This window comes from Oncorhynchus gorbuscha, linkage group LG01, assembly GCF_021184085.1.
Source record: "Oncorhynchus gorbuscha isolate QuinsamMale2020 ecotype Even-year linkage group LG01, OgorEven_v1.0, whole genome shotgun sequence".
Taxonomy (NCBI): domain Eukaryota; kingdom Metazoa; phylum Chordata; class Actinopteri; order Salmoniformes; family Salmonidae; genus Oncorhynchus; species Oncorhynchus gorbuscha.
The window spans coordinates 107,517,280-107,542,495 of NC_060173.1; the positions used below are offsets into that span (position 1 = coordinate 107,517,280).

Here is a 25,216-nt window from a genome sequence, read left to right on the forward strand (position 1 = left end):
AATGGCTGTGAGACACCACAGGTGAATGGCTGTGAGACACCACAGGTGAATGGCTGTGAGACACCACAGGTGAATGACACCACAGGTGAATGGCACCACAGGTGAATGACACCACAGGTGAATGACACCACAGGTGAATGGCTGTGAGACACCACAGGTGAATGACACCACAGGTGAATGACACCACAGGTGAATGACACCACAGGTGAATGGCTGTGAGACGCCACAGGTGAATGGCTGTGAGACACCACAGGTGAATGACACCACAGGTGAATGACACCACAGGTGAATGACACCACAGGTGAATGGCTGTGAGACGCCACAGGTGAATGGCTGTGAGACACCACAGGTGAATGACACCACAGGTGAATGGCTGTGAGACACAACAGGTGAATGACACCACAGGTGAATGGCTGTGAGACACCACAGGTGAATGACACCACAGGTGAATGGCTGTGAGACGCCACAGGTGAATGGCTGTGAGACACCACAGGTGAATGACACCACAGGTGAATGACACCACAGGTGAATGACACCACAGGTGAATGGCTGTGGGAGAAACTCACAAATGGTTCTGCACTCCTGTTCAACTGCGTTCCCAGCTGCTTTGATGATCGCCGCACTAACTCCTGGAAATAACATGTTTAAAATGAGGTCATATCCTTAAAATCTATTTGAAAAAAGACTGTATGGAGAAAGTTATATTCACAGAATAGCTACTACTTTATTTTCTGTAGTGTGCTAACAATGTACCATTTTATGTTTGTTTTTTCCATATACAGACCTCCTGTGACGCTGATATCAGCGTTGGTGCTATTCACAATGCCTCTGACAGTTTCTTGAGTAATGTTGCCTTTCCTCAATTCAATTCTGACACCATGGATTTTTACTAGGGGTCGGAAAAGGTAAACATTTCAGCGACAATCATTATTGTGATGATGACAACCAACGCAAATGTTGAAATAGAACAGCGCAAATTCATGTAAAATGTAAACAAAGATGTATCAAAATCCAACCGTGATTTGGGGGAAGACTGGACTGAGAAGGTGTGGCTGCAGCCTAGATAAAACCCATAACCTTAAGTTATTACACGCATCAACCAAACAAAACCACAGAACATGTCCAACTGAGCCTTAGTCACACTAAATCTACCTGCTTGATTTTGTGTGGGGGCAGGTTCCTTTTGTTAAAGTAATTTCTCAAGGAGTCAAAGATCTTCTGCTCAAAGGCCACTATGAAAATGATTTTGATGCTGGATGAGGTCATCTGTGACTTGTGGCTCTCCAGTCCTTTTAGAATGGCCTTGATGCAATCTTTGGGTTCAATGCCACCTTTCCCTAAAGCATAAGACATCAGCATCCAAAGTGATAAATGGATCATTTGAAACCAATAAATATATTGATTAATCAATACAAGTGACACCGGAATGGATATTTTAGTTTTATACTACAGTTCAGTTGAATCACCTGTGCCAATAGTAGGGATGGACACTGTGGCTGCATTCTGGCTCTCACACAGCTGAAGGACCTTCTCTATGGAGGTGATGATACCTGCAGAATTCTTGGGCCCAACCATCTGAGCTATGTTTTTACAGTTTAGGTTCCCACCACAAGTGAGCACAACACCATCGGCCTTCAGCATACCTGGGGAAATTGGGACACAAAGTAAATTCTACACACCTCAATGCACTTTCATTTCTGGACAAATAAAGACTTAATAAAATAATACTCAACCAATTATTTTGCATTCATCTGCTACAGATTTCCCAGCCGCTTGCAGGATGGCTCCAGAAACCCCTGTCAAGTCAATGAGTATGAGATATGTTAGAGAGCAACAATCAAAAAAACAACTTTTCTGGTTGAAAATGGCCTTTGTGGAAACATTTATTCTGATTTTTTTTTACATGCAAAACATGAAGCAGACCAAAATGTGTTCCTTTAAAAACCTGCCCTATTTAAAATGTTGTGTGCTTTAGCTTGGAAAATAAATACATGTGACACTGGATGACATCATAATGTTTGTTTGTTTGAAACATCAGGGCTGTTTTCCTAACAAAGTCAAATTTCCTTCGTGTTTTGTTTCTTTGCCACGATCCTAACGAGTATTGCGATACTGGTATCATCCCGGCCCTAGATGTTATTAGGGAAAAAAAGGGTATGTCACGGAATGAAGGGTACGTAACGGTTTTCCTTGGATTGGGTTTATTTCAATCCTGCCCACATGCCCACAGCCGGCAGCACACAAGTAATCACCAATTCGGAGTGGCAGTTGAACACGACTGATCATAATGCCCAGCACACTGACCATGGACAAATTGGTTTCATTTTGGATATCCCTACGGGGCTAGTTAGGGACCATCAGTAAATTACTCAGTGTACAGTTGAAGTCAGAAGTTTACATACACCTTAGCCAAATACATTTAAACTCAGTTTTTTTTTTTACAATTCCTGCCATTTAATCCTAAAGTAAAAATTCCCTGTCTTAGGTCAGTTAGGATCACCACTTTATTTTAAGAATGTGAAATGTCAGAATAATAGTAGAGAGAATTATTTATTTGAACTTTTATTTCTTTCATCATATTCCTAGTGGGTCAGAAGTTTACATACACTGAATTAGTATTTGGTAGCATTGCCTTTAAATTGTTTAACTTGGGTCAAACGTTTCAGGTAGCCTTCCACATGCTTCCCACAATAAGTTGGGTGAATTTTGGCCCATTCCTCCTGACAGAGCTGGTGTAACTGAGTCAGGTTTCGTAGGCCTCCTTGCTCACACACACTTTTTCAGTCCTGCCCACACATTTTCCATGGGACTGAGGTCAGGGCTTTGTGGTGGCCACTCCAATACCTTGACTTGTTGTCCTTAAGCCATTTTGCCACAACTTTGGAAGTATGCTTGGGGTCATTGTCCATTTGGAAGACCCATTTGCGACCAAGCTTTAACTTCCTGACTGTCTTGAGATGTTGCTTCAATATATCCACATAATTGTCCTACCTCATGATGCCATCTATTTTGTGAAGTGCACCAGTCCCTCCTGCAGCAAATCACCCTCACAACATGATGCTGCTACCCCCGTGCTTCATGGTTGGGATGGTGTTCTTCGGCTTGCAAGCCTTCCCCTTTTTCCTCCAAACATAAATGGTCATTATGGCCAAACAGTTATATTTTTGTTTCATCAGACCAGAGGACATTTCTCCAAAAAGTAAGTTCTTTGTCCCCATGTGCAGTTGCAAATCGTAGTCTGGCCTTTATGGCGGTTTTGGAGCAGTGGCTTCTACCTTGCTGAGCAGCTTTTCAGGTTATGTCGATATAGGACTCGTTTTACTGTGGATATAGATACTTTTGTACCTGTTTCCTCCAGCATCTTCACAAGGTCCTTTGCTGTTGTTGTGGGATTGATTTGCACTTTTCGCACCAAACTACGTTCATCTCCAGGAGACACAACAAGTCTCCTTCTTGAGCAGTATGACGGCTGCGTGGTCCCATGGTGTTTATACTTGAGTACTATTGTTTGTACAGGTGAACATAGTACCTTCAGGCGTTTGGAAATTGCTCCCAAGGATGAACCAGACTTGTGGAGGTCTACCATTTTTTTCCTGAGCTCTTGGCTGATTTCTTTTGATTTTCCTATGATGTCAAGTAAAGAGGCACTGAGTTTGAAGGTAGGCCTTGAAATACATCCACAGGTACACCTCAAATTGACTCAAATTACACGGTCAACTTAGTGTATGTAAACTTCTGACCCAATGCAATTGTGATACAGTGAATTACAAGTGAAATAATCTGTCTGTAAACAATAGTTGGACATTTTTACTTGTGTCATGCACACAGTAGATGTCCTAACCAACTTGCCAAAACTATAGTTTGTTAATTAACAAGAAATTTGTGGTGGTTGCAAAACTAGTTTTAATGACTCCAACCTAAGTGTATGTAAACTTCCGACTTCAACTGTACATTGGACAATATTTGTACATTTCAATAGGTCCAAATTGCAATCACATTAAAACCTCAAACCAACAACTATTTGTAGAAATTAATATACAAATATTGAAATAATTTAATGAGAAAACTAAAAAGGTGTGTGTAACATGAAAGTATACTCCCATTTATATTGTGTAATATATTGACTAGCCCCACAGATAGGCTATCCAAAGTCAAACCAACTTTGCCAAAGTCGTGCACCGGCTGGCTGAAGCTAATTGGTGAAAGAAGTTTGCTAGCTAACCTAGGCTACTTCCAGACACAAGACCTGGTTTTAAGTTATCTAGAAGGGTGATTGATTGTAACCGTGTACTGTTTTTGTCAGAGTGAATGTAGAAACTCTTCCCATGTGTGAACACATACAAGAGACACCCACATCAAAGTAAGGCTCCAAGACCCAAATCTCTTTCTCAGGTGCGTTTCCTAATGAGGAAGATTGAAACCGAGGCTCAATCAGTAAGTTCAGCAACCCTCTAAAGACTTGTGACTAACCTGAACTAAAACCTAAAAGTCTAAATTGAGATAATTTGCCTAATTGTAAACATTGAAACTGACACTTACCAGAGTTCAGATCCAGATTTTGGTTGTTGGAATTCACTATGACGTCCACTGTCTCTTTGGTGATGTCGCCCTTCTTCAGGATCACTGACACGCCACCTATAATCACTGTTAATAGAGGAGAGAAGTCTGAGTGAGGACCCGGCATGCAATAGGTTTCCTGCAGTATTTATCTTTATGTTAACACAAAAATGTATGGTTGAAGGAAATAACCTTTGATGTCTGAACCTGGTTTAGCCGCTAGGGGTGGTGGTGGTGGAGGTGTGTTATGTGAGGCGTTGGCTGCAGGGGGAGAAGTTGGAGTTGTGCCTTTTGCTGGTTTGCTGTTTTTTGGTTGACGACGATAACCCTGTTAAATTAAGCAGGACAAAAGAGGTTTCACTTTCAACATGAATACTTGACCACGTTTACAAATGCCACTGTACATTTCCTCTTCAATCACACACAAGAATGTACCGTGGTTTGACTTGGTATGTTAAATCTAAGGTAGAGCCGGGTGGCATTATAAACAAAAGAACCTGTCCAACTAGATCAACATGGAATGCTATGTGGAGAAGCAGAATTACCTTTCCTTCAATAGCTGATTGGAACTCCCCCACTAGCTTGGCATCAGAGTCGATCACAAATATATTCCTCAGTTGGGGGGGTTTCTGATCAGCGTTGATGAAATCTAGGATTCCCTTGATAACTGCTACACAGCTTTCTTTGACAGAAAAACCAAAGGTGCCATACCCCATCACTGGCATGCCTATGGAGACACACTTCATTTGTTCTGCTCCCAATAAACTGTCCCTGACAGCAGACTGCAGATAGACAATGTTGAGAGGTGTGGAAGCCTCCCCCAATACAGGAATGCCTGCATAGATGAGGTGTTTAGTTCCAAGGGTTCCTGGGTTGGACAAGACCACATCTCCCGCCTGTAGAGTTTGCCTTTCCTTCAGGAGCTTGTCACACACCTTCCTGATCTCAGGCCCACCCATCTGAAGGAATTGCTTGGCGATCTGAGTATCGAAGGCCAGGCTGCTGCTCAGAGGGCAGATCAGAGCATCTGCAGCATGTTGGGAGATGTTACCCTGACCCACGGTTAAAGTGACACACCCGTCTATGTCGTAGCTGTATTTCTGGCAGTGGGTAATCAATGGTGATAGGTAGAGCTTACACCCTAAATCCTTGGCCTTTGCCTGCAGAGCAACTCGGTTCTTTTCCAGGACTTTGGACTTGCCGGCTTCGGAGTATGTATACTTCTCTGTCGTTATTGTACTGACCTGCTGTTTCACTGCATCTAAGGCCTTTTTGATTTTATCCCTCGCTGCAGTGATCTTCAGGCAAGGGGATCCTTGTGTTTTGCATGGCAGTATAGTCACGCCAAGGGCCTTAATTTCAGGGACCTCTGAGAGTTTCATACAAGAGGCCACATACTGTACTTCCTGCACTGATTTGAGAGGGACGTCCACTGTTTCTGGCTTCTTGTTATCCAGGTATCCCCTTAACTTCCCTGACACATCTGCTACAACATTGGAGAATCCACAGACACCGATCTTCTCCTGTGAAACTGAGATGATGACATTGTGGTTGTTCTTGGTGGATTTGAGCTCCCCGTTGAGTCTGGCAAAGAACTGCAGCCATTGTTCGCCCTTTGTCACGTGGGTTTGGTCTGGTGTGAGTTTGATGACTTCCTCTTTGATGACCTCGCGTAGTTTGTCTTCAGCTCTCTGGATGTTAGTTCTATCTGCCAGGATCTGGATGGAATCATTACCAAGGAGGAACACAGACGATATGTTGTTCTGGGCAAAGTGGTTCTTCTCAATCTTCTTCAGGTCCACAGACTTTAGGAACTCCACCAGAGGCATTGATATCTCAAGGAGTTTGGCTTCAACTTTCCCCAGGGCCTCTTTCACGGCACCTTCTGCTGTGCTCACCTGGTTCTCCAAACCCTTTAGGCAGATGATAAAGCTTTCTTCATCTTTAGAAAACCCTACGTCCACTAGTTTACCAGAGACGAGATCACAAATGAAATCAAGCTTTTCCTTAGAGTCCAGTGGGATTTTTCTTAATACCGTGTTCCTCTCCCTCTCGAGCTCATCACTAGCATTTTTCACCATTTGCTCAATCTTCTCCACTAGGGTCTTCGCCTCATTCTGCACACACACCACCACTATCTCAGCACTGGTGCTCCTGTAAGAGATGCTAGCGCCAGGGGATTTGAGACCAAGGCAACCGCTCTCGATCCTTTCCCAGGCCTCCACCTCTATGGGCAGCTGAACCTCTTTATATTTCTTTAGCAAGGCCAGAGCCTGTCTCCGGGCTTTCCTCTCCCATGTAGGGAACAATCTGAGCATGCCCAAAGACTCATTCTCCATGGTCATGTTCAGTTCCATCTGAGGGGGTTCTGTACTCATGTTGAAGGAAACTCTAGCATGGACCCTAAGGAGTCCAGTTGTAATTTCCTGCTTGCGGGTCTCATCATGGTTAATGAAGTCAAGGAGTTCCACACTGAGTGGAAAGGTCACTTCAGTGGGGATGTCTGGGAGGAGGGCTGTTTGTCCTGTCAAAGCCTTCTGCAGGCTGGAGTAGAACAGCTGAGCTATGAGGTCGACCCCACCAAAATGATGCTTGTGTTCTGCCACCTGATGGGCAACTGGAACAAGGAGAACAGGGGACAGAATGACTTACTACTGAATTGACTTAAAGACATCATCCATTTCTCCTGTTGAAAAGTGATATCCCAAGTAGGAATACAGTACAGTACACACACTAAGGCAAAATTATACAGTGCCAGTCAAAAGTTTGAACTAACCTACTTATTCAAGGTTTTTAAAATATTTTTACTATTTTCTACATTGTAGAATTATAGTCAAGATATCAAAACTATGAAATAACACATGGAATGATGTAGTAACCAAAAAAAGTGTTAAACAAATATTTTATACTCTTCAAAGTAGTGTCATGATGTTGCCCTCTTTGAGTACAGCGAGCACCATCCCCCGCTCTCTGCTTCTTACAACCAGACTGTCACGTTCTGACCCTAGTTCTTGTGTTATTTGTTTGTTTTAGTTGGTCAGGATGTAAGTTGGGTGGGAATTCTATGTTGGGTTGGATTTCTATGTTTCGGCCTAGTATGGTTCTCAATCAGAGGCAGGTGTCGTTAGTTGTCTCTGATTGAGAATCATACTTTGGTAGCCTGAGTTTTACTGTTGGTTTGTGGGTGATTGTTTCCGTGTCTGTGTTTGTTCGCCACACGGTACTGTTTCGGTTTTGTTCACGTTTATTGTTTTGTATTCATTGAGTGTTCAGTTTATGTTTTATTAAACGATATGGACACTTACCACGCTGCGCATTGGTCTTCCGATCCTTCTCGCTACTCCTCCTTAGAAGAGGAGGAAAATCTTTACACAGACTGCTGTGGGCAGAGTGAGGTCGTAAATTCCTAAGGAAGACCCTGCCTCGTGGACACACAGTTATAGGGAGTAGTTTTTCATGGAGACAAAGGAAATCCTTCCACCTCACAGAACTTGAGGTACGAACAAATTTCATGTTCTAGAGAAAGTGTAAAAGATCGGTGAAGAATCCAGCTACGAACTGGTCCGTTTGTCACAACTTGGGAAGCTCAAGAGAGACGGTGTGGCCACATTACCATAACGCTGTTTATATAATAGCCTCAGATATGAGGTTTACATCTAATTGTTGTATAAGATGAATGAGTGAGGATGATACCGTTTGAATAATGGTGTAATATGATTGTGGACTGTTTAATGAAGAAAAATACAATTCCCTTTTGATATGAACTAAATCAGAGGACTGCCCCTGAACCCAGTTAGGGCCAGACATCCTGAGACAGACCTCTTCTGCCATTCTGAATAAAACCCCACTTTGAGAAATTCAGTAGACCATGTTTTTCTCCATTAGGAGGGGGACTAAAGGTTGCAGACCATTGCTGAATCTTTCAACCATACCACATGGTTAAACTCAGACTATCGATACCGACAGAATGAGAACAAGTCTTTGATTACTAGTCTGCAGCTAGGAATTTGGCATCACTGAACGCGAAGAACGACAACAGCCGAAACATCCATTCTATAATGAATGTCAATCTGAACAATCCCCTTTAACCACAACCGGGAGAGAGACGGACAATCCTACAAAAGAAAGACTTTTTCACCAGCGATCAAGACGACACACTGAGCGTAAATATATATATTGATTGCAATTGTTCCCGACTGAGTGAGCGTTCATGTGTAAGGATTAGCATTTCAACTGCTATAGTTATTAACTCTGTAGTGACTTCTTAGTCGACTACCCCATTGCCCCTTTGTCTAACAAGCTGCCATGCCGGTTCAGCCCACTAGGGGCACATTCTAACATTTCATGTAACCATATTTACTGTTTGTTTATGCATTTCTGTGAATTATTTAATTAGTAATAAATAAATTATTTAAGACAATTGACCTATGGATGACTCATAGTGGAGACTGGATTCGTGCAGATAACCAACAATTTACGACGTTTGGAATGAGACTAACGTGAGGTAAAATAAATAAATCATTAATCAGAAGACTATTGATCAGATATGAAAATATCTGAAAGGTTATATTGGGAAATTATAATTTTGTAATCTGAATACTTTCCTTGGTGTCCCGATTTCCTAGTGAATTACAGTTACACGATTAATTACTTTGATCGTGTTAAACTAATTTCAGGGAATTTTTGATAAAACTGTAGCCACCCTTTGCCTTGATGACAGCTTTGCACACTCTTGGCATTCTCTCAATCAGCCTAACCTGGAATGCTTTTCCAACACTATCTCCCCCTTGAAGGAGTTCACACATATACTGAGAACTTGTTGGCTGCTTTTCCTTCACTCTGCGGTCCAAGAAGAATCTAAACTATAAAATATATTTAGATTTGTTTAACACTTTTTTTGGTTACTACATGATTCCATACAGTTGAAGTCGGAAGTTTACATACACTTAGGTTGGAGTCATGAAAACTCGTTTTTCAACCACTCCACAAATTTCTTGTTAACAAACTATAGTTTTGGCAAGTTGGTTAGGTCATAACTACTTTGTGCATGACACAAGTAATTTTTCCAACAATTGTTTACAGACAGATTATTTCACTTATAATTCACTGTATCACAATTCCAGTGGGTCAGAAGTTTACATACACTAAGTTGACTGTGCCTTTTAAAACAACTTGGAAAATCCAGAAAAGGATGTCATGGCTTTGGAAACTTCTGATAGGCTAATTGAAATAATTTGAGTCAATTTTAGGTGTACCTGTGGATGTATTTCAAGGCCTACCTTCAAACTCAGTGCCTCCTTGCTTGACATCATGGGAAAATCAAAAGAAATCAGCCAAGACATCAGAAAAAAATTTATACACCTCCACAAGTCTGGTTCATCCTTGGGAGCAATTTCCAAACGCCTGAAGGTACCATGTTCATCTGTTCAAACAATAGTACGCAAGTATCAACACCATGGGACCACGCAGTCATCATACTGCTCAGGAAGGAGACACGTTCTGTCTCCTGGAGATGAACGTAGTTTGGTGCGAAAAGTGCAAATCAATCCCAGAACAACAGCAAAGGACCTTGTGAAGATGCTGGAGGACACAGGTACAAAAGTATCTATATCCACAGTAAAATGAGTCATATATTGACATAACCTGAAAGGCTGCTCAGCAAGGAAGAAGCCACTGCTCCAAAACCGCCATAAAAAAACCAGACTATGGTTTGCAACTGCACATGGGGACAAAGATCGTACTTTTTGGAGAAATGTTCTCTGGTCTGATGAAACAAAAATAGAACTGTTTGGCCATAATGACCATCATTATGTTTGGAGGAAAAAGGGGGAGGCTTGCAAGCTGAAGAACACTATCCCAACCGTGAAGCACGTGGGTGGCAGCATCATGTTGTGGGGGTGCTTTGCTGCAGGAGGGACTGGTGCATTTAACATAAGGTAGGAAAATTATGTGGATATATTGAAGCAACATCTCAAGACAACAGTCAGGAAGTTAAAGCTTGGTCGCAAATGGGTCTTCCAAATGGACAATGACCCCAAGCATACTTTCAAAGTTGTGGCAAAATGGCTTAAGGACAACAAAGTCAAGGTGTTGGCAGTGGCCATCACAAAGCCCTGACCTCAATCATATAGAAAATGTGTGGGCATAACTGTAAAAGCGTGTGCGAGCAAGGAGGCCTACAAAACCTGACTCAGTTACACCAGCTCTGTCAGGAGAAATGGGACAAAATTCACCCAACTTATTGTGGGAAGCTTGTGGAAGGCAAACCAAAACATTTGACCCAAGATAAACAATTTAAAGGCAATGCTACCAAATACTAATTGAGTATGTAAACTTCTGACCTACTGGGAATGTGATGAAAGAAATAAAAGCTGAAATGAATCATTGTATGTACTATTACTCTAACATTTCACATTCTAAAATAAAGTGGTGATCCTAACTGACCTAAGACGGGGATTTGTACTTGCATTAAATATCAGGAATTGTGAACAACTGAGTTTAAATGTATTTGGCTAAGGTGTATGTAAACTTCCAACATCAACTGTATGTGTTATTTCATAGCTCTGACGTCTTCACTAATTATTCTACGTTGTAGAAAATAGTAAAAATAAAGAAAAACCCTGGAAAGAGTAGGTGTGTTCAAACGTTTGACTGGTATTCTATATGTTTTGAGCAAAATTATGTTTTTTGAAGACTACTTCCATCTTCAAGGAGTAGGTCTGATGGTCAGATGTCATGTCATCAGTCTCCCTCCTCGCTTGAGGAACAATAGTAGTAGTAGCTGTTTTTTATTTTATTTTGTTATACTCTTGTGAATTCAATGATTTTTACTAGATTACTTGTAGTTTTTCATGTTGTCTGTCTGTAATTTTTTGTAATGACTCGGTGCTGCCTATCTTGGCCAGGAAGCTCTTGAAAAAGAGATTTTAACCTCAATGAGCCCTTCCTTGTTAAATAAAATAAATAAAATAGGAGCAATAGAGAACAGAAGAAAGTCTTCCTCCCTCACTTGAGCCATTTCATATCATACTGTGACCACCTATCGGGACAACTTCCGGTGAAACTGGAGGCAATTCAAATAAATAATCATAAACATTATGGATATTAAACATTTAGGTGCATACAAGTGTCTTATATCGGTTGAAAGCTTAAATGATTGTTAATCTAACTGCACGGCGCGATTTACAGTAGCCATTACAGCTAAAGCATGCCATGTGATTGTTTGAGGACGGTGCCCCACATCAAAATATTTTTCAACCAGCACAGGTTTCATAAATTCACAAATAGCGATTAAATATTCACTTACTTTTTGAAAATCTTCCTCCTATTTGTAATCCAAAGGGTCCCAGCTATAACATGTGGTGTCATTTTGTTAGATAAAATCCTTCTTTATATCCTAAAAAGTCTGTTTAGTTGGCGTCATCGATCTGAGTAATCCACTTGTTCAACGTGCAGAGAAAGGAATCCGAAAATATACCGCTAAACTTTGTTTCAACAACAGCAGGTGCGTCTTGTCTTCATCGCGGGCCCAAACACAAATTTCCCTCTACTAAAACTCATATTTCTTATTCGTTCTGGAAGTTACAAGCCTGAAACCTTGAACATAGACACCCTGTGGATGCCATAGGAATTGCATCCTGGGAGCTAGAATTCAGTATGCCCCTATACTTTCCATTGTAAGAGCATGGGCTCTCAACAAAAAAAATAATTCTGGTTGGTTTTTCTTTGGATTTTCTCCTACCATATCTATTGTGTTATAGTCCCATACATTATTTTAACATTTCTACAAACTTCAAAGTTCTTTATTTCTAATAGTACCTATTGTATGCATATCTTAGCTTCAGGGCCTAAGCCACTGGCAGTTTACTCTGGGCACGTCAGTCAGGCGGAAATTGTGAAAAAAAGGAGCCCTTTAAGTAAATCAGGTGTTTAAATTATGTGAAAATGAGACTGGAGGAGGACTTGAACACTATATTGTATTTCCAAGGTCATCAATTGTAACTGTTTGGAAATACCAGGATAGCACACGGAGGTAATGCATTACGCTTTGAAATGCACAATATACAATGTGCATGTACAACTATTGATACAACTGTAGGCCTACACACAACATCATTTATAGAGCATAATGTCATTGAAAAGGGCCCTACCATGACAGTCTTCAAAGGTGATGACCATGCTCTTGCCATTTGTAACCCAAATCTGGGACCTGATAGCCCCTCCTTTGCTCCTCCTGCTGGAGAAGTAGAGATTCAGGGCCTCCTCCACCTCTCCTTTGAATTGGCTCATGTCCCCCTGGACAAGGACAGAGTCTGTCAGCTCTAAACGGCAAGCCCCAATCTCCATGCCCTGGAACTTCTTTGACGAGCATTTCCTAAGGAAGGACTTGATGTCTGCAGAACATGGATAGTTAGATTGATAGTTAGATTAGTGTTGTATTTCGTTGTTTGGTCATGCAACATAATTGAATGGTATAATAGTGATATGATGTAATAGTGATATGATGTAACAGTGATATGATGTAACAGTGATATGATGTAATAGTGATATGATGTAATAGTGATATGGTGTAATAGTGATATGATGTAATAGTGATATGATGTAACAGTGATATGATGTAACAGTGATATGATGTAACAGTGATATGGTGTAACAGTGATATGGTGTAATAGTGATATGGTGTAATAGTGATATGGTGTAATAGTGATATGGTGTAATAGTGATATGATGTAATAGTGATATGGTGTAATAGTGATATGGTGTAATAGTGATATGGTGTAATAGTGATATGGTGTAACAGTGATATCAGGTAATAGTGATATGGTGTAACAGTGATATGGTGTAACAGTGATATGGTGTAATAGTGATATGGTGTAATAGTGATATGGTGTAATAGTGATATGGTGTAATAGTGATATTGTGTAACAGTGATATCAGGTAATAGTGATATGGTGTAATAGTGATATCAGGTAATAGTGATATGGTGTAACAGTGATATGGTGTAACAGTGATATGGTGTAACAGTGATATGGTGTAACAGTGATATGGTGTAACAGTGATATGGTGTAACAGTGATATCAGGTAATAGTGATATGGTGTAACAGTGATATGGTGTAACAGTGATATGGTGTAATAGTGATATGGTGTAACAGTGATATGGTGTAACAGTGATATGGTGTAACAGTGATATGGTGTAACAGTGATATGGTGTAATAGTGATATCAGGTAATAGTGATATCAGGTAATAGTGATATCAGGTAATAGTGATATCAGGTAATAGTGATATCAGGTAATAGTGATATCAGGTAATAGTGATATGGTGTAATAGTGATATGGTGTAATAGTGATATGGTGTAATAGTGATATGGTGTAATAGTGATATCAGGTAATAGTGATATGGTGTAACAGTGATATGGTGTAATAGTGATATGGTGTAATAGTGATATGGTGTAATAGTGATATGGTGTAATAGTGATATGGTGTAATAGTGATATCAGGTAATAGTGATATGGTGTAACAGTGATATGGTGTAACAGTGATATGGTGTAATAGTGATATGGTGTAATAGTGATATGGTGTAATAGTGATATGATGTAATAGTGATATGGTGTAACAGTGATATGGTGTAACAGTGATATGGTGTATCCATATTTATGTTGTATCTGTGGACCTACCAATGTCCTGTTTGAAGGTGACCACTACTCTTTCTCCATCGTCAAGGGTCTCCCAGACATGTTCAGCACCTTGGCTGCAGCTGCCGATGTATAGAGAGACAATGTCGTACTTGCAGGTCTCGTTGAACCCAGTCAGGATGAAGCGTCTTTTGTCCAGTTTCCCTTCAACAGCTGTCTCATTGTACACCTCCACAGAAATGCCATACTGATGCTCCTTCTTGGCAAGGACTTTCTCTGCATCTGACAGAAGGTAGTCGGAACAGTATTTATTGGTGGGCATGAATGATCAAGCAGACTCAAGAAATTCACTCATGTAAATGTTCACTTGTTGATATAAGTAGATGACACGTCACAATGTGATCACGTCACAATGTCATCACATGTCAAAGTGTCACAATGTCAATGTTATCACATGTAACAATGTAAATGATCTGAGATACAAAGACTCACTGAAAAAAAATCAACATATACTTTCAAATAGCAGCCATTGTGTTCTAGTGACCGAGAAGGAATCATTTCCTTATGAGCCCTATTCCCAGCTGAGATGACTAATGGTATTTTACAGTCAAAGGAAAGAAACCTCGAATGATACACAAGTGTCATAGTTGATCTAATTAGTGCTTATCCTGACAGGTACAAAGTTGAACTGTCCACTGAAAGCAATACAAGTTAACAACTCCCACATACAGTAAATCCACAATAATAATATTAATTTGAAGAAAGAACATTTGAATTAGATGAGTCTATGGGAAAACACTCCTTACCTGACTGACAGGGCAGTTTAAGGACCCATCTATTCTTTCCATGTCTTGTTATGCTGACCTCTCCTTCCTCTGAAGCAAACTGCTCAAAATACAAGTTAAGGAGCTCCTTTTCACATTCCTTGGTTGTTCTGACAAGTAGTAATTTTATGTCATTATCCGTCACTGAATCTGAATAATAAACAGACACACAGAATGAACATTACTGTGATTTCCCTATTGATTTAATATCTTATTAAAGTGTCAATATTTAACCTTTAGATTTTATGCTAGTTTATGTTGTTACATAAACTGAAATTAGAAAAACGATTAGAGTTTTAGCAACCAGGAAATTGCGGAGCGAATTCTGCATAGTGCAACATTAAGTATATTTATGAATATGAGTCTTACCCGATAGACTCTCTGACACTGGCTGATACATCACAGACAAAGACGGAGAGAAAACACATTAGTAGGTCTAAATGCTGTAATGCTGTATATTGCCAACTCTAACTTGATACAATATAAGTAACACACAAAGAATTACCTTCTCTACAACTTTAGTTGAAGACTTTCCTAGAGAAGTCAGTTTGTCTTTTGTAGGGCGAGGGAAGACTGGTGGTTTAACTTTCTTCACTTCTGTCTCACCGCCATCTTCCTTCAGTTTCACTCGAAGCTCAACCACCCCAAAAGGGATTTTGAAATCAATTTTATGGCATTTTCTATCCAACACTTTCTGCAGAGCTGAGGAGGAATTGACAGACCATCAGCACATACAGTGGGGCAAAAAAGTATTTAGTCAGCCACTAATTGTGCAAGTTCTCCCACTTAAAAAGATGAGAAAGGCCTGTAATTTTCATCATAGGTACACTTCAACTATGACAGACAAAATTAGACATTGTAGGATTTTTAATGATTTTTTTTATTTTTTAAACTGGGTCACGTCTATGGCAACCGAACCGATAGAACAAAAACAAACAACCAGCCGGCTTGGGTAGTAACCCTAGATTTGTGTCGGGACTATATCTTGTGGAAGGAAGAAATAGTATGAATAAATTCATTCAAATAAAGTTTTTAATTTAAATAAGTCAATCATTATTTCAATATGTTGGTAACCCGCTGTGTAAAAGTGATACTGTCTTCGAAAATGGTGTTTGGAGAATATTTTGGCACGGTTTGCCTGCCCTCGATTTCGTCTCGGGCCTAACAACACCTGTGCCAATATATCCTCCATACACCGGCTTCTCAGGCATTATCACTTAAATAACATGCTACGGGCTGTTCTTAAGCACGACACAACTCGGAGTGCTTGGATACAGCCCTTAGCCGGGGTATATTGACCATATACCACAAAACCCGGACGTGCCTTATTGTTTTTATAAACTGGTTACAAACATAATTAGAACATAAAAATATTTGTTTTGTCATACCCCTGGTATATGGTCTCATACAGTGGTGTAAAGAACTTAAGTAAAAATACTTTAAGGTACTACTTAAGTTGTTTTTTTGAGGTATCTGTATTTCCCTTTACTATTTATATTTTTGACAACTTTGACTTCACTACATTCCTAATGAAAATAATGTACTTTTTACTCCATACATTTTGCCTGACACCCAAAAGTACTCGTTACATTAAGAATGCTTAGCATGACAGAAAAATTATCCAATTCACACACTTATCAAGAGAACAACCCTGGTCATCCCTACTGCCTCTGATCTGACGAACTCACTAAACACGTGCTTCGTTTGTAAATTATGTCTGAGTGTTGGAGCGTGCCCCTATCTATCCCTACATTTAAAAAATAAGAAAATGGTGCATCTGATTTTCCTAATATAAGGACATTTAAATAATTCATAATTTTACTTTTGTACTTAATTATAAAATGGGTGGTTCGAGCACTGCATGCTGGTTGGCTGAAAGCCGTGGTATATCAGACCATATACCACGGATATGACAAAACATTTTTTTTTTACTGCTCTTATTAAGTTGGTAACCAATTTATAATAGCAATATGGCACCTCGGGGGTTTGTGATATATGGCCAATATACCACAGCACAGCGCGTTGCGTCGTACCTGACAGGTCGCTCCTACCAGGTGGAGTGGCGAGAAACTGTCTCCTCACCACGCGCTCTCACCACTGGTGTCCCCCAGGGCTCTGTTCTAGGCCCTCTCCTATTCTCGCTATACACCAAGTCACTTGGCTCTGTCATAACCTCACATGGTCTCTCCTATCATTGCTATGCAGACGACACACAACTAATCTTCTCCTTTCCCCCTTCTGATGACCAGGTGGCAAATCGCATCTCTGCATGTCTGGCAGACATATCAGTGTGGATGATGGATCACCACCTCAAGCTGAACCTTGGCAAGACGGAGCTGCTCTTCCTCCCGGGGAAGGACTGCCCGTTCCATGATCTCGCCATCACGGTTGACAACTCCATTGTGTCCTCCTCCCAGAGCGCTAAGAACCTTGGTGTGATCCTGGACAACACCCTGTCGTTCTCAACCAACATCAAGGCGGTGGCCCGTTCCTGTAGGTTCATGCTCTACAACATCCGCAGAGTACGACCCTGCCTCACACAGGAAGCGGCGCAGGTCCTAATCCAGGCACTTGTCATCTCCCGTCTGGATTACTGCAACTCGCTCTTTGCTGGGCTCCCTGCCTGTGCCATTAAACCCCTTCAACTCATCCAGAACGCCGCAGCCCGTCTGGTGTTCAACCTTCCCAAGTTCTCTCACGTCACCCCGCTCCTCCGTTCTCTCCACTGGCTTCCAGTTGAAGCTCGCATCCGCTACAAGACCATGGTGCTTGCCTACGGAGCTGTGAGGGGAACGGCACCTCAGTACCTCCAGGCTCTGATCAGGCCCTACACCCAAACAAGGGCACTGCGTTCATCCACCTCTGGCCTGCTCGCCTCCCTACCACTGAGGAAGTACAGCTCCCGCTCAGCCCAGTCAAAACTGTTCGCTGCTCTGGCCCCCCAATGGTGGAACAAACTCCCTCACGACGCCAGGACAGCGGAGTCAATCACCACCTTCCGGAGACACCTGAAACCCCACCTCTTTAAGGAATACCTAGGATAGGATAAGTATTCCCTCCCCCCCCTTTAAGATTTAGATGCACTATCATAAAGTGACTGTTCCACTGGATGTCATAAGGTGAATGCACCAATTTGTAAGTCGCTCTGGATAAGAGCGTCTGCTAAATGACTTAAATGTAAATGTAATGTAAATGTTTAAGAGCAGCCCTTAGCCGTGGTATATTGAACATTTACCACACCTCCTCGAGCCTTATTGCTTAAATATACCTTTATGGATGTGTCTATTCATAGGCCAAAATAGTTTGTATTAAGACCAATTGCAATAATTACCTGCATCTTCATGGTAAATAAGCAAAGCCTTCCTCTTGTCCCCAGGATAATCTTGTATTTGTAATGTCTCTCCTCCAGACTTTCTTTTGTTTTTGAAGTGCAAATCCAACTTGGGTCTGATTTTGTCTATGTCGTCTGGCAGACCCTCCAATACCAGCGTTTTTTCAGTCATTATGTTCAGACAGTTGTCTTCCTTTCCTACTTCGATTGAAGCAGCATATTTGTATGTGTCAATTCTTTCAGCAACTTCGATTTCCTGTTGTATAACACATATTTTGTTTCCGGTTATTATGGAAAATCACTTGCTATTACATTGCGTTGCTCTCTGCAGCAACTTTCACTTTTGATTTCGTCCCCACGTGACTTCGAGGAACTTGAGTAGGTTACAAAAGGTAATCAATTCGTCGTGATATTTGACTGTTGGAAACAGTATCAGTCCGTATTTTCTCAGGCCGATTCGGTAAGTTAACATTACTTGCAACTGACCTTGAATTAATCTGTCATATAAAAAATAGCATGATCGCAATAATAATTGTTAGACTTTTACGCAGATAATGAGTGACTCTGACGCCGTCAAGCCGCTTGTGAATGGAAAGGTAGTGTAAAATCATGTAGGCCAATTGGACGATAATTTCCTTTGACTATTATTTTTTTTCGAAATACATGCCATATCTTTTTATAAATAGATGGATAACCTCGATGATGAAGAACAGAAACTGTCTGTAGCCAAGGAAGAGCTGAATACATTGACGGTAGGCCTATTTGCAGAGTTTAGCTATTTATCTGTCAGATTAATGTTTTTTACATAAATATTTATTTCCTATTATTATGCAGAAACAACTTGAGAAGGCAGAGGACGAAAAATCTAGGCTGCAGTTGGCAAAACTGAGAGCAGAAGATTCAAAGAAAGAGGCTTCAAAAAATGTGATGGTCCTTCAACGACAGGGGGAGCAACGTCAGGAGGAGTTCTCTAAAACTGTGAAAGGGATACAGGTAGTCATTTACTTGCCCGTGGCGCTTTTTAAAATAACATTCACTCAATGGATATTTATATTACATTTACTACTGTAGTTTTATCTGTGTAGTCACTCAGATAGATATTGAGGCTGTGGTGGATGAATCAAATATGTTTTTCAAATGTAACCACTTGCATGGTATTGTTACACAGAATGATATCTCAATGCTCGAGAAGGGTAACAAAGATCTGATGGAGAAACTGAAGAAAAGCCAGGCTAAGCTAAAGGCTAAGAAGAGCGAGTCTGCTACACTTCAGCAGAGGTTTAAGGTAGGTAATGTAACAACAGATGTTAAATATGAATTTCAAATATTTTGAGAGGACTAAAAAGAAAGCAATTCTGGCATGGACAACACTCACACTCTACTGCTGGTTCCAGATCTATGTCCAGATCCCTGAAAAGAAGGTGAAGTTCACCTGTGAGGAGGTGGACAGCGATGACAGCGGTCAACACATCAAGGGGGTGTTCACCATTGCCCAGAGACCATCAGTGCTCCTGAAGGGGGGGCAGGCTCTCATCACTTTTGAGGAGGAGAAAGGTACAGGAAACAGGATGTCCATCTTTGTGGCTTCATAAAGACAATGCACATTAATCTACATAACTCATCATTATGTTGAATGTGAGGCATTATGTTGAATGTGAGGCATTATGTTGAATGTGAGGCATTATGTTGAATGTGAGGCATTATGTTGAATGTGAGGCATTATGTTGAATGTGAGGCATTATGTTGAATGTGAGGCATTACGTTGAATGTGAGGCATTACGTTGAATGTGAGGCATTATGTTGAATGTGAGGCATTATGTTGAATGTGAGGCATTATGTTGAATGTGAGGCATTATGTTGAATGTGAGGCATTATGTTGAATGTGAGGCATTATGTTGAATGTGAGGCATTATGTTGAATGTGAGGCATTATGTTGAATGTGAGGCATTATGTTGAACGTGAGGCATTATGTTGAATGTGTTATATTGGGATTATCCTTCCCTCTCTCTCAGTGGCTGCCCAGATCCTGAAGATGGCCAAGTGTACTGTGTCCTGTGATAAAGACAAGGTGCATGTAAAGCCCAAAAGCCTTAGACTGGACCCCTTTGTCAAGTTTGAGGTACACCATTTCACACAATGAATGTGTCAAATTAAATTAAGTACTTTGAAGACGTTAAAGATAACCGCCTCCAGCCGATAATGATTTAGTTTACTATGGAGTCTGTTTTCTAGAATAGAGTCATCCTATTTACTGCAGAGTGTAAAGGTGTGTTCCAATCAACTTTGAGTAAGGAATTAGGGATTCTTTCAAGAAAACTATACCATTCAATTGATACAATGGTGTCTATAATGACTTGTTGATATTGTTGATGATTCACTGCTGTGCTATTGCCCAGGTGACACACCTGTAACCAAGTTATGTTGCTGTGCAGCTACACCTTGATGTCTCCACAAAGACACTCAGCTTCTCCAATGTCCCGTTCACCCTGTCAGAGGAACGAATGAGAGACCGTCTGGAGATCAGCTTCTCCAAGCCCAGTCGAGGGGGAGGAGAGGTGCAGAGGGTGGACTATGACAAGCACACTTGGAAAGGACAAATCACCTTCCTCAACTCTGGAGGTACAGTACATCTATTGTGTGTGTGTGTGTTTGCCAGTGTCAGAACATGATTTGTTTTATTGGAAAGTGCCGTATTCAATATGTTTAATCATAGAAGAGTTCATATTTTAAATACTTGTGTCTACTTTTATAGTTGCAGAGAGGCTGGCCCTGAAAAGGAAGTACATCGTGGATATGGACCGTGAGGTGAATGTGAAAGTTGACCTTGTTTACAACTACAAGCTGAAGAAGTTTCAGGTGAGATTAAAACAGTCACTCATCTTTTTCTCTGTCATTTGTTTACATACAGTTCCTAAGCATTGCCCTGTTGTGACTTCCCAATCGGATCAAAGGTGTCTGGACTTTGCCGTGACTGTTTCAAGTATTTTGTGTTTTCCAAGTCAGGAGCCACAGCTTTCTGTATTAGGTTATTTAGTTTCTACTAGAGCTGGGACGATAAACCAAAATGATCAACACATTTCTCGAGCCTATACTAGAGAGATGTGAAGTTTGAAATGCAATAAGTTTTCTAATATGGGTGATTGTTAAATGGGACAAACTAGTAGTAGTAGTAAACTCAGCAAGAAAAGCAACGTCCTCTCACTGTCAACTCCTCTCACTGTCAACTCCTCTCACTGTCAACTGTTTATTTTCAGCAAACTTAACATGTGTAAATATTTCTATGAACATAACAAGATTCAACAACTGAGACATAAACTGATCAAGTTCTACAGACATGTGACTAACAGAAATGGAATAATGTGTCCCTGAACAAAGAGTGTAGCCAACAGCTGCATTAAGTACTGCAGTTCATCTCCTCCTCATGGACTGCACCAGATTTGCCAGTTCTTACTGTGAGATGTTACACCACTCTTCCAACAAGGCACCTCCAAGTTCCGGGACATTTCTTGGGGGAATGGCCCTAGCCCTCACCCTCTGATCCAACAGGTCCCAGACGTGCTCAATGGGCTTGAGATCCGGGCTCTTTGCTGGCCATGGCAGAACACTGACATTCCTGTCTTGCAGGAAGTCATGCACAGAACAAGCAGTATGGCTGGTGGCATTGTCATGCTGGAGCGTCATGTCAGGATGAGCCTGCAGGAAGGGTACCACATGAGGGAGGAGGATGTCTTCCCTGTAACACAGCATTGAAATTGCTGCAATGACAGCAAGCTCAGTCCGATGATGCTGTGACACACCGCCCCAGACCATGATTGACCCTCCACCTCCAAATCGATCCCGCTCCAGAGTACAGGCCTTAGTGTAACGCTCATTCCTTCAACGATAAATGCAAATCCGACCATCATCCCTGGTGTGAAAAAAACGTGACTCGTCAGAAAAGAGCACTTTTAGCCAGTCCTGTCTGGTCCAGCGACAGTGGGTTGGTGCCCATAGGCGACGTCGTTGCCGGTGATGTCTGGTGAGGACCTGCCTTACAACAGGCCTACAAGCCCTCAGTCCAGCTTCTCTCAGCCTATTGCAGACAGTCTGAGCACTGATGGAGGGATTGTGCGTTCCTGGTGTAACTCGGGCAGTTGTTGTTGCCATCCTGTACCTGTTCCGCAGGTGTGATGTTCGGATGTACCGATCCTGTGCAGGTGTTGTTACACGTGGTCTGCCACTACGAGGACGATCAGCTGTCCGTCCTGTCTCCCTGTAGCGCTTTCTTAGGTGTCTCACAGTACGGGCATTGCAATTCATTGCCCTGGCCACTTCTGCAGTCCTCATGCCTCCTTGCAGCATGCTTAAGGCAGGTTCACACAGATGAGCAGGGACCCTGGGGATCTTCTTTTGGTGTTTTTCAGAGTCAGTAGAAAGGCCTCTTTAGTGTCCTAAGTTTTCATAACTGTGACCTTAATTGCCTACTGTCTGTAAGCTGTTAGTGTCTTAACGAACGTTCCACAGGTGCATGTTCATTAATTGTTTATGGTTCATTGAACAAGCATGGGAAACAGTGTTTAAACCCTTTACAATGAAGATCTGTGAAGTTATTTGGATTTGTATGAATTATCTTTGAAAGACAGGGTCCTGAAAAAGGGACGTTTCTTTTTTTGCTGAGTTTTTAAAGGATAATTAAACACAAACTGTAGTTCATTGCTATAAACATATCGTTCTATTTATAGTTATCAGAGTTGATCTGATAACTATCAGAATAGTACATCCATATCACCCAGCTCTAGTCTTTACTGGAGCAGAACATTGACATGTGCCTGTGTGGTACTCTTGTGACAGACTGCTAACATATGTGTTCACAAATGAACAGCATGTTTCTTTACCAACGTTTTTCTGCTGTCTTTTTTCAGATGTGTAGAGTTGACTGACACATGCATATCAACTGAGAGTGTTTTACTTGAACCTTTGTTGCAGACGTTCTGCGGCACTCCGACGCGCACCATCCTCCTGTGCGGGATTACAGACTTCCAGGATGAGGAGGACCTGCAGGATCACCTGGAGATTCACTTCCAGAAGCCCAGTAACTATGGAGGGGAGGTGGAGTGCATCAAGTATGTCTCCGGGGGCAACGAGGTCAAGGCCTTCTTCACTGAGGACATGGCTGAGATGGAGGCTTAACATTAACAAACGGCCATCCTCTTACGATACATCTATGCTCATGTTTCTCAGTACTTAGTTGGTACCACATGAATGAACCTTAGTGATGATGTATTCATCCGCATTTACCATAATCTATACCCCACTGACATGCAGCACTACTGCCCTACTGATCTGTAAGTCTTGGGAAATTAGTCATGTCAACTTTGTATACTGACAAAGTTTAACAAGGCCTTAAAACGTGCATGATAATGCCTTGTGCAGTGCCTTAAGTTTAGAATAATATTGATTAGAAGGATCTTTATAGTTATATAGTCAAACTCTATTAGAAGGGGACAAATGAAAATGCACAGTAGTTGTTTTCATCTAGAGATACTATGTCTATTTCTCTGTGTCGGGCATCTTTGTGATATGATTAAAGGTGTTTTTTGCTCAAACTTCAAATCATGGGTTTTTAAATCGGTCATCATGACATGAATTTACTGTATGGATAATCCTATTGATCGTGGTATATGAGTAACCCACCTACTTAATTTCACCCCATAAAATGCATTTAATGCATATCACATTGTATTGTTTTATTGAACTCCTGTATGCTTTCTGACTACAGTGCTTAAATATAGGCCTGAATACACACTATTAAAATATTTAGATGCACTATTGTAAAGTGACTGTTCCACTGGATGTCATAAGGTGAATGCACCAATTTGTAAGTCGCTCTGGATAAGAGCGTCTGCTAAATGACTTAAATGTAAATGTAAATATTGATAACAGCGCAGGTGACTGAGCAAAAATATCAACGCAACATGCAACAATTTCAAAGATTTTACTGAGTTAACAGTGCATATAAGGAAATCAGTCAATTGAAATACATTCATTGTGCACTAATCTATGGATTTCACATGACTGCCTACATTGAGACCCAATCACTGGCCACTTTAAGAAATGGGTCACTAGTCACTTTATACAATGGCACTCTAAATAATGCCACTTTTATATAATGTTTACATATCTTACATTACTCATATCACATGTATATACTGTATTTTATACAGCACCTTGCCTGTACTGCTCGGCCATCGCTCATCCATATACTTATATGTACATCTTCTCATTCACCCCTTTAGATTTGTGTGTATTAGATAGTCGTTGGGGAATTGTTAGATTACTTGTTAGATATTACTACACTGTCGGATCTAGAAGCACAAGCATTTCGCTACACTCACATTAACATCTGCTAACCATGTGTATGTGACAAATACAATTTGATTTGTACGCCTATGTAGATATTCCATTAAGAATCAGCCGTTTCCAGCTACAATAGTCATTTACAACATTAACAATGTCTACACTGTATTTCTGATCAATTTGATGTCATTTTAAACAAGGACATTTCTAACTGATCCCAAACTTTTGAACGGTAGTGTATATACTTTAATGAAGCATTTTCTAAATTCAAAACGGAGCCCCTGCAACTGCACAGACATTTTGAGACTCCTGTTTCCACGAATTGAAGAAGAAGATAGTATCACCAATACCAGGTCAGTTGAAAAATATCAGCCAACGTTTTGCATAGCCACACCTGTGACTACCAGTGCAATGGTACATATTTGTGGGGTTAAATCACACTATCGGGTGTTACAGTTTGTAGCTATACCTCCCTCTGGCTCCCCTCTGCAAGCCTCCCCTAACCCTCCTGCCTCTTCTCTCCTACAGCTCCTAAT

General features: G+C 41.0%; 2 protein-coding genes across 7 annotated transcripts in view; one reads left to right on the plus strand and one right to left on the minus strand.

The window, feature by feature from the left end:
- LOC124048492 (protein mono-ADP-ribosyltransferase PARP14-like) overlaps nucleotides 1-18,674 on the minus strand; it is a 40,061-nt gene extending 21,387 nt beyond the window's left edge. The window contains exons 1-15 of one of the 3 annotated variants that reach the window (XM_046369335.1): nucleotides 18,345-18,674; nucleotides 15,519-15,715; nucleotides 15,383-15,404; nucleotides 14,996-15,163; nucleotides 14,232-14,471; nucleotides 12,708-12,950; nucleotides 5,103-7,174; nucleotides 4,765-4,885; nucleotides 4,540-4,644; nucleotides 1,734-1,796; nucleotides 1,467-1,643; nucleotides 1,153-1,337; nucleotides 1,017-1,059; nucleotides 785-889; nucleotides 567-629 (exon numbers count right to left, since the gene is read on the minus strand). In XM_046369335.1, the coding sequence (XP_046225291.1) occupies nucleotides 567-629; nucleotides 785-889; nucleotides 1,017-1,059; nucleotides 1,153-1,337; nucleotides 1,467-1,643; nucleotides 1,734-1,796; nucleotides 4,540-4,644; nucleotides 4,765-4,885; nucleotides 5,103-7,174; nucleotides 12,708-12,950; nucleotides 14,232-14,471; nucleotides 14,996-15,163; nucleotides 15,383-15,404; nucleotides 15,519-15,715; nucleotides 18,345-18,516 (3,976 nt within the window). In that variant the 5' untranslated portion in view covers nucleotides 18,517-18,674. The remainder of the gene's footprint in view (nucleotides 1-566; nucleotides 630-784; nucleotides 890-1,016; nucleotides 1,060-1,152; nucleotides 1,338-1,466; nucleotides 1,644-1,733; nucleotides 1,797-4,539; nucleotides 4,645-4,764; nucleotides 4,886-5,102; nucleotides 7,175-12,707; nucleotides 12,951-14,231; nucleotides 14,472-14,995; nucleotides 15,164-15,382; nucleotides 15,405-15,518; nucleotides 15,716-18,344) is intronic. The other 2 variants (XM_046369344.1, XM_046369350.1) reach the window with 2 other exon arrangements.
- nmi (N-myc (and STAT) interactor) lies at nucleotides 18,666-24,159 on the plus strand. Of its 4 annotated transcripts, none has more exons than XM_046369386.1 (10): nucleotides 18,666-18,804; nucleotides 18,884-18,940; nucleotides 19,031-19,096; nucleotides 19,179-19,337; nucleotides 19,513-19,629; nucleotides 19,739-19,898; nucleotides 20,357-20,412; nucleotides 20,777-20,963; nucleotides 21,097-21,200; nucleotides 23,310-24,159. In XM_046369386.1, exons 2-10 carry the CDS (start codon nucleotides 18,899-18,901, stop codon nucleotides 23,511-23,513), a joined length of 1,095 nt encoding a protein of 364 aa, XP_046225342.1. In that variant the 5' UTR covers nucleotides 18,666-18,804; nucleotides 18,884-18,898; the 3' UTR covers nucleotides 23,514-24,159. The 4 variants fall into 4 exon arrangements, with proteins under 4 accessions (XP_046225342.1, XP_046225320.1, XP_046225329.1 ...); XM_046369364.1 differs by having other exon boundaries at nucleotides 18,667-18,804; nucleotides 20,357-20,463; XM_046369373.1 differs by having other exon boundaries at nucleotides 18,689-18,804; nucleotides 18,896-18,940; nucleotides 20,357-20,463.
- The last annotated feature ends 1,057 nt before the right edge of the window (nucleotides 24,160-25,216 follow it).

Bases quoted from the DNA above. Each gene is read 5' to 3' on its own strand.
- nmi (XM_046369364.1), top strand. From the start codon at position 18,899: ATGAGTGACTCTGACGCCGTCAAGCCGCTTGTGAATGGAAAG. The intron at 19,899-20,356 runs GTACAGGAAACA...CCTCTCTCTCAG, and splicing joins CACTTTTGAGGAGGAGAAAG to TGGCTGCCCAGATCCTGAAG. The intron at 21,201-23,309 runs GTGAGATTAAAA...CCTTTGTTGCAG, and splicing joins ACAAGCTGAAGAAGTTTCAG to ACGTTCTGCGGCACTCCGAC.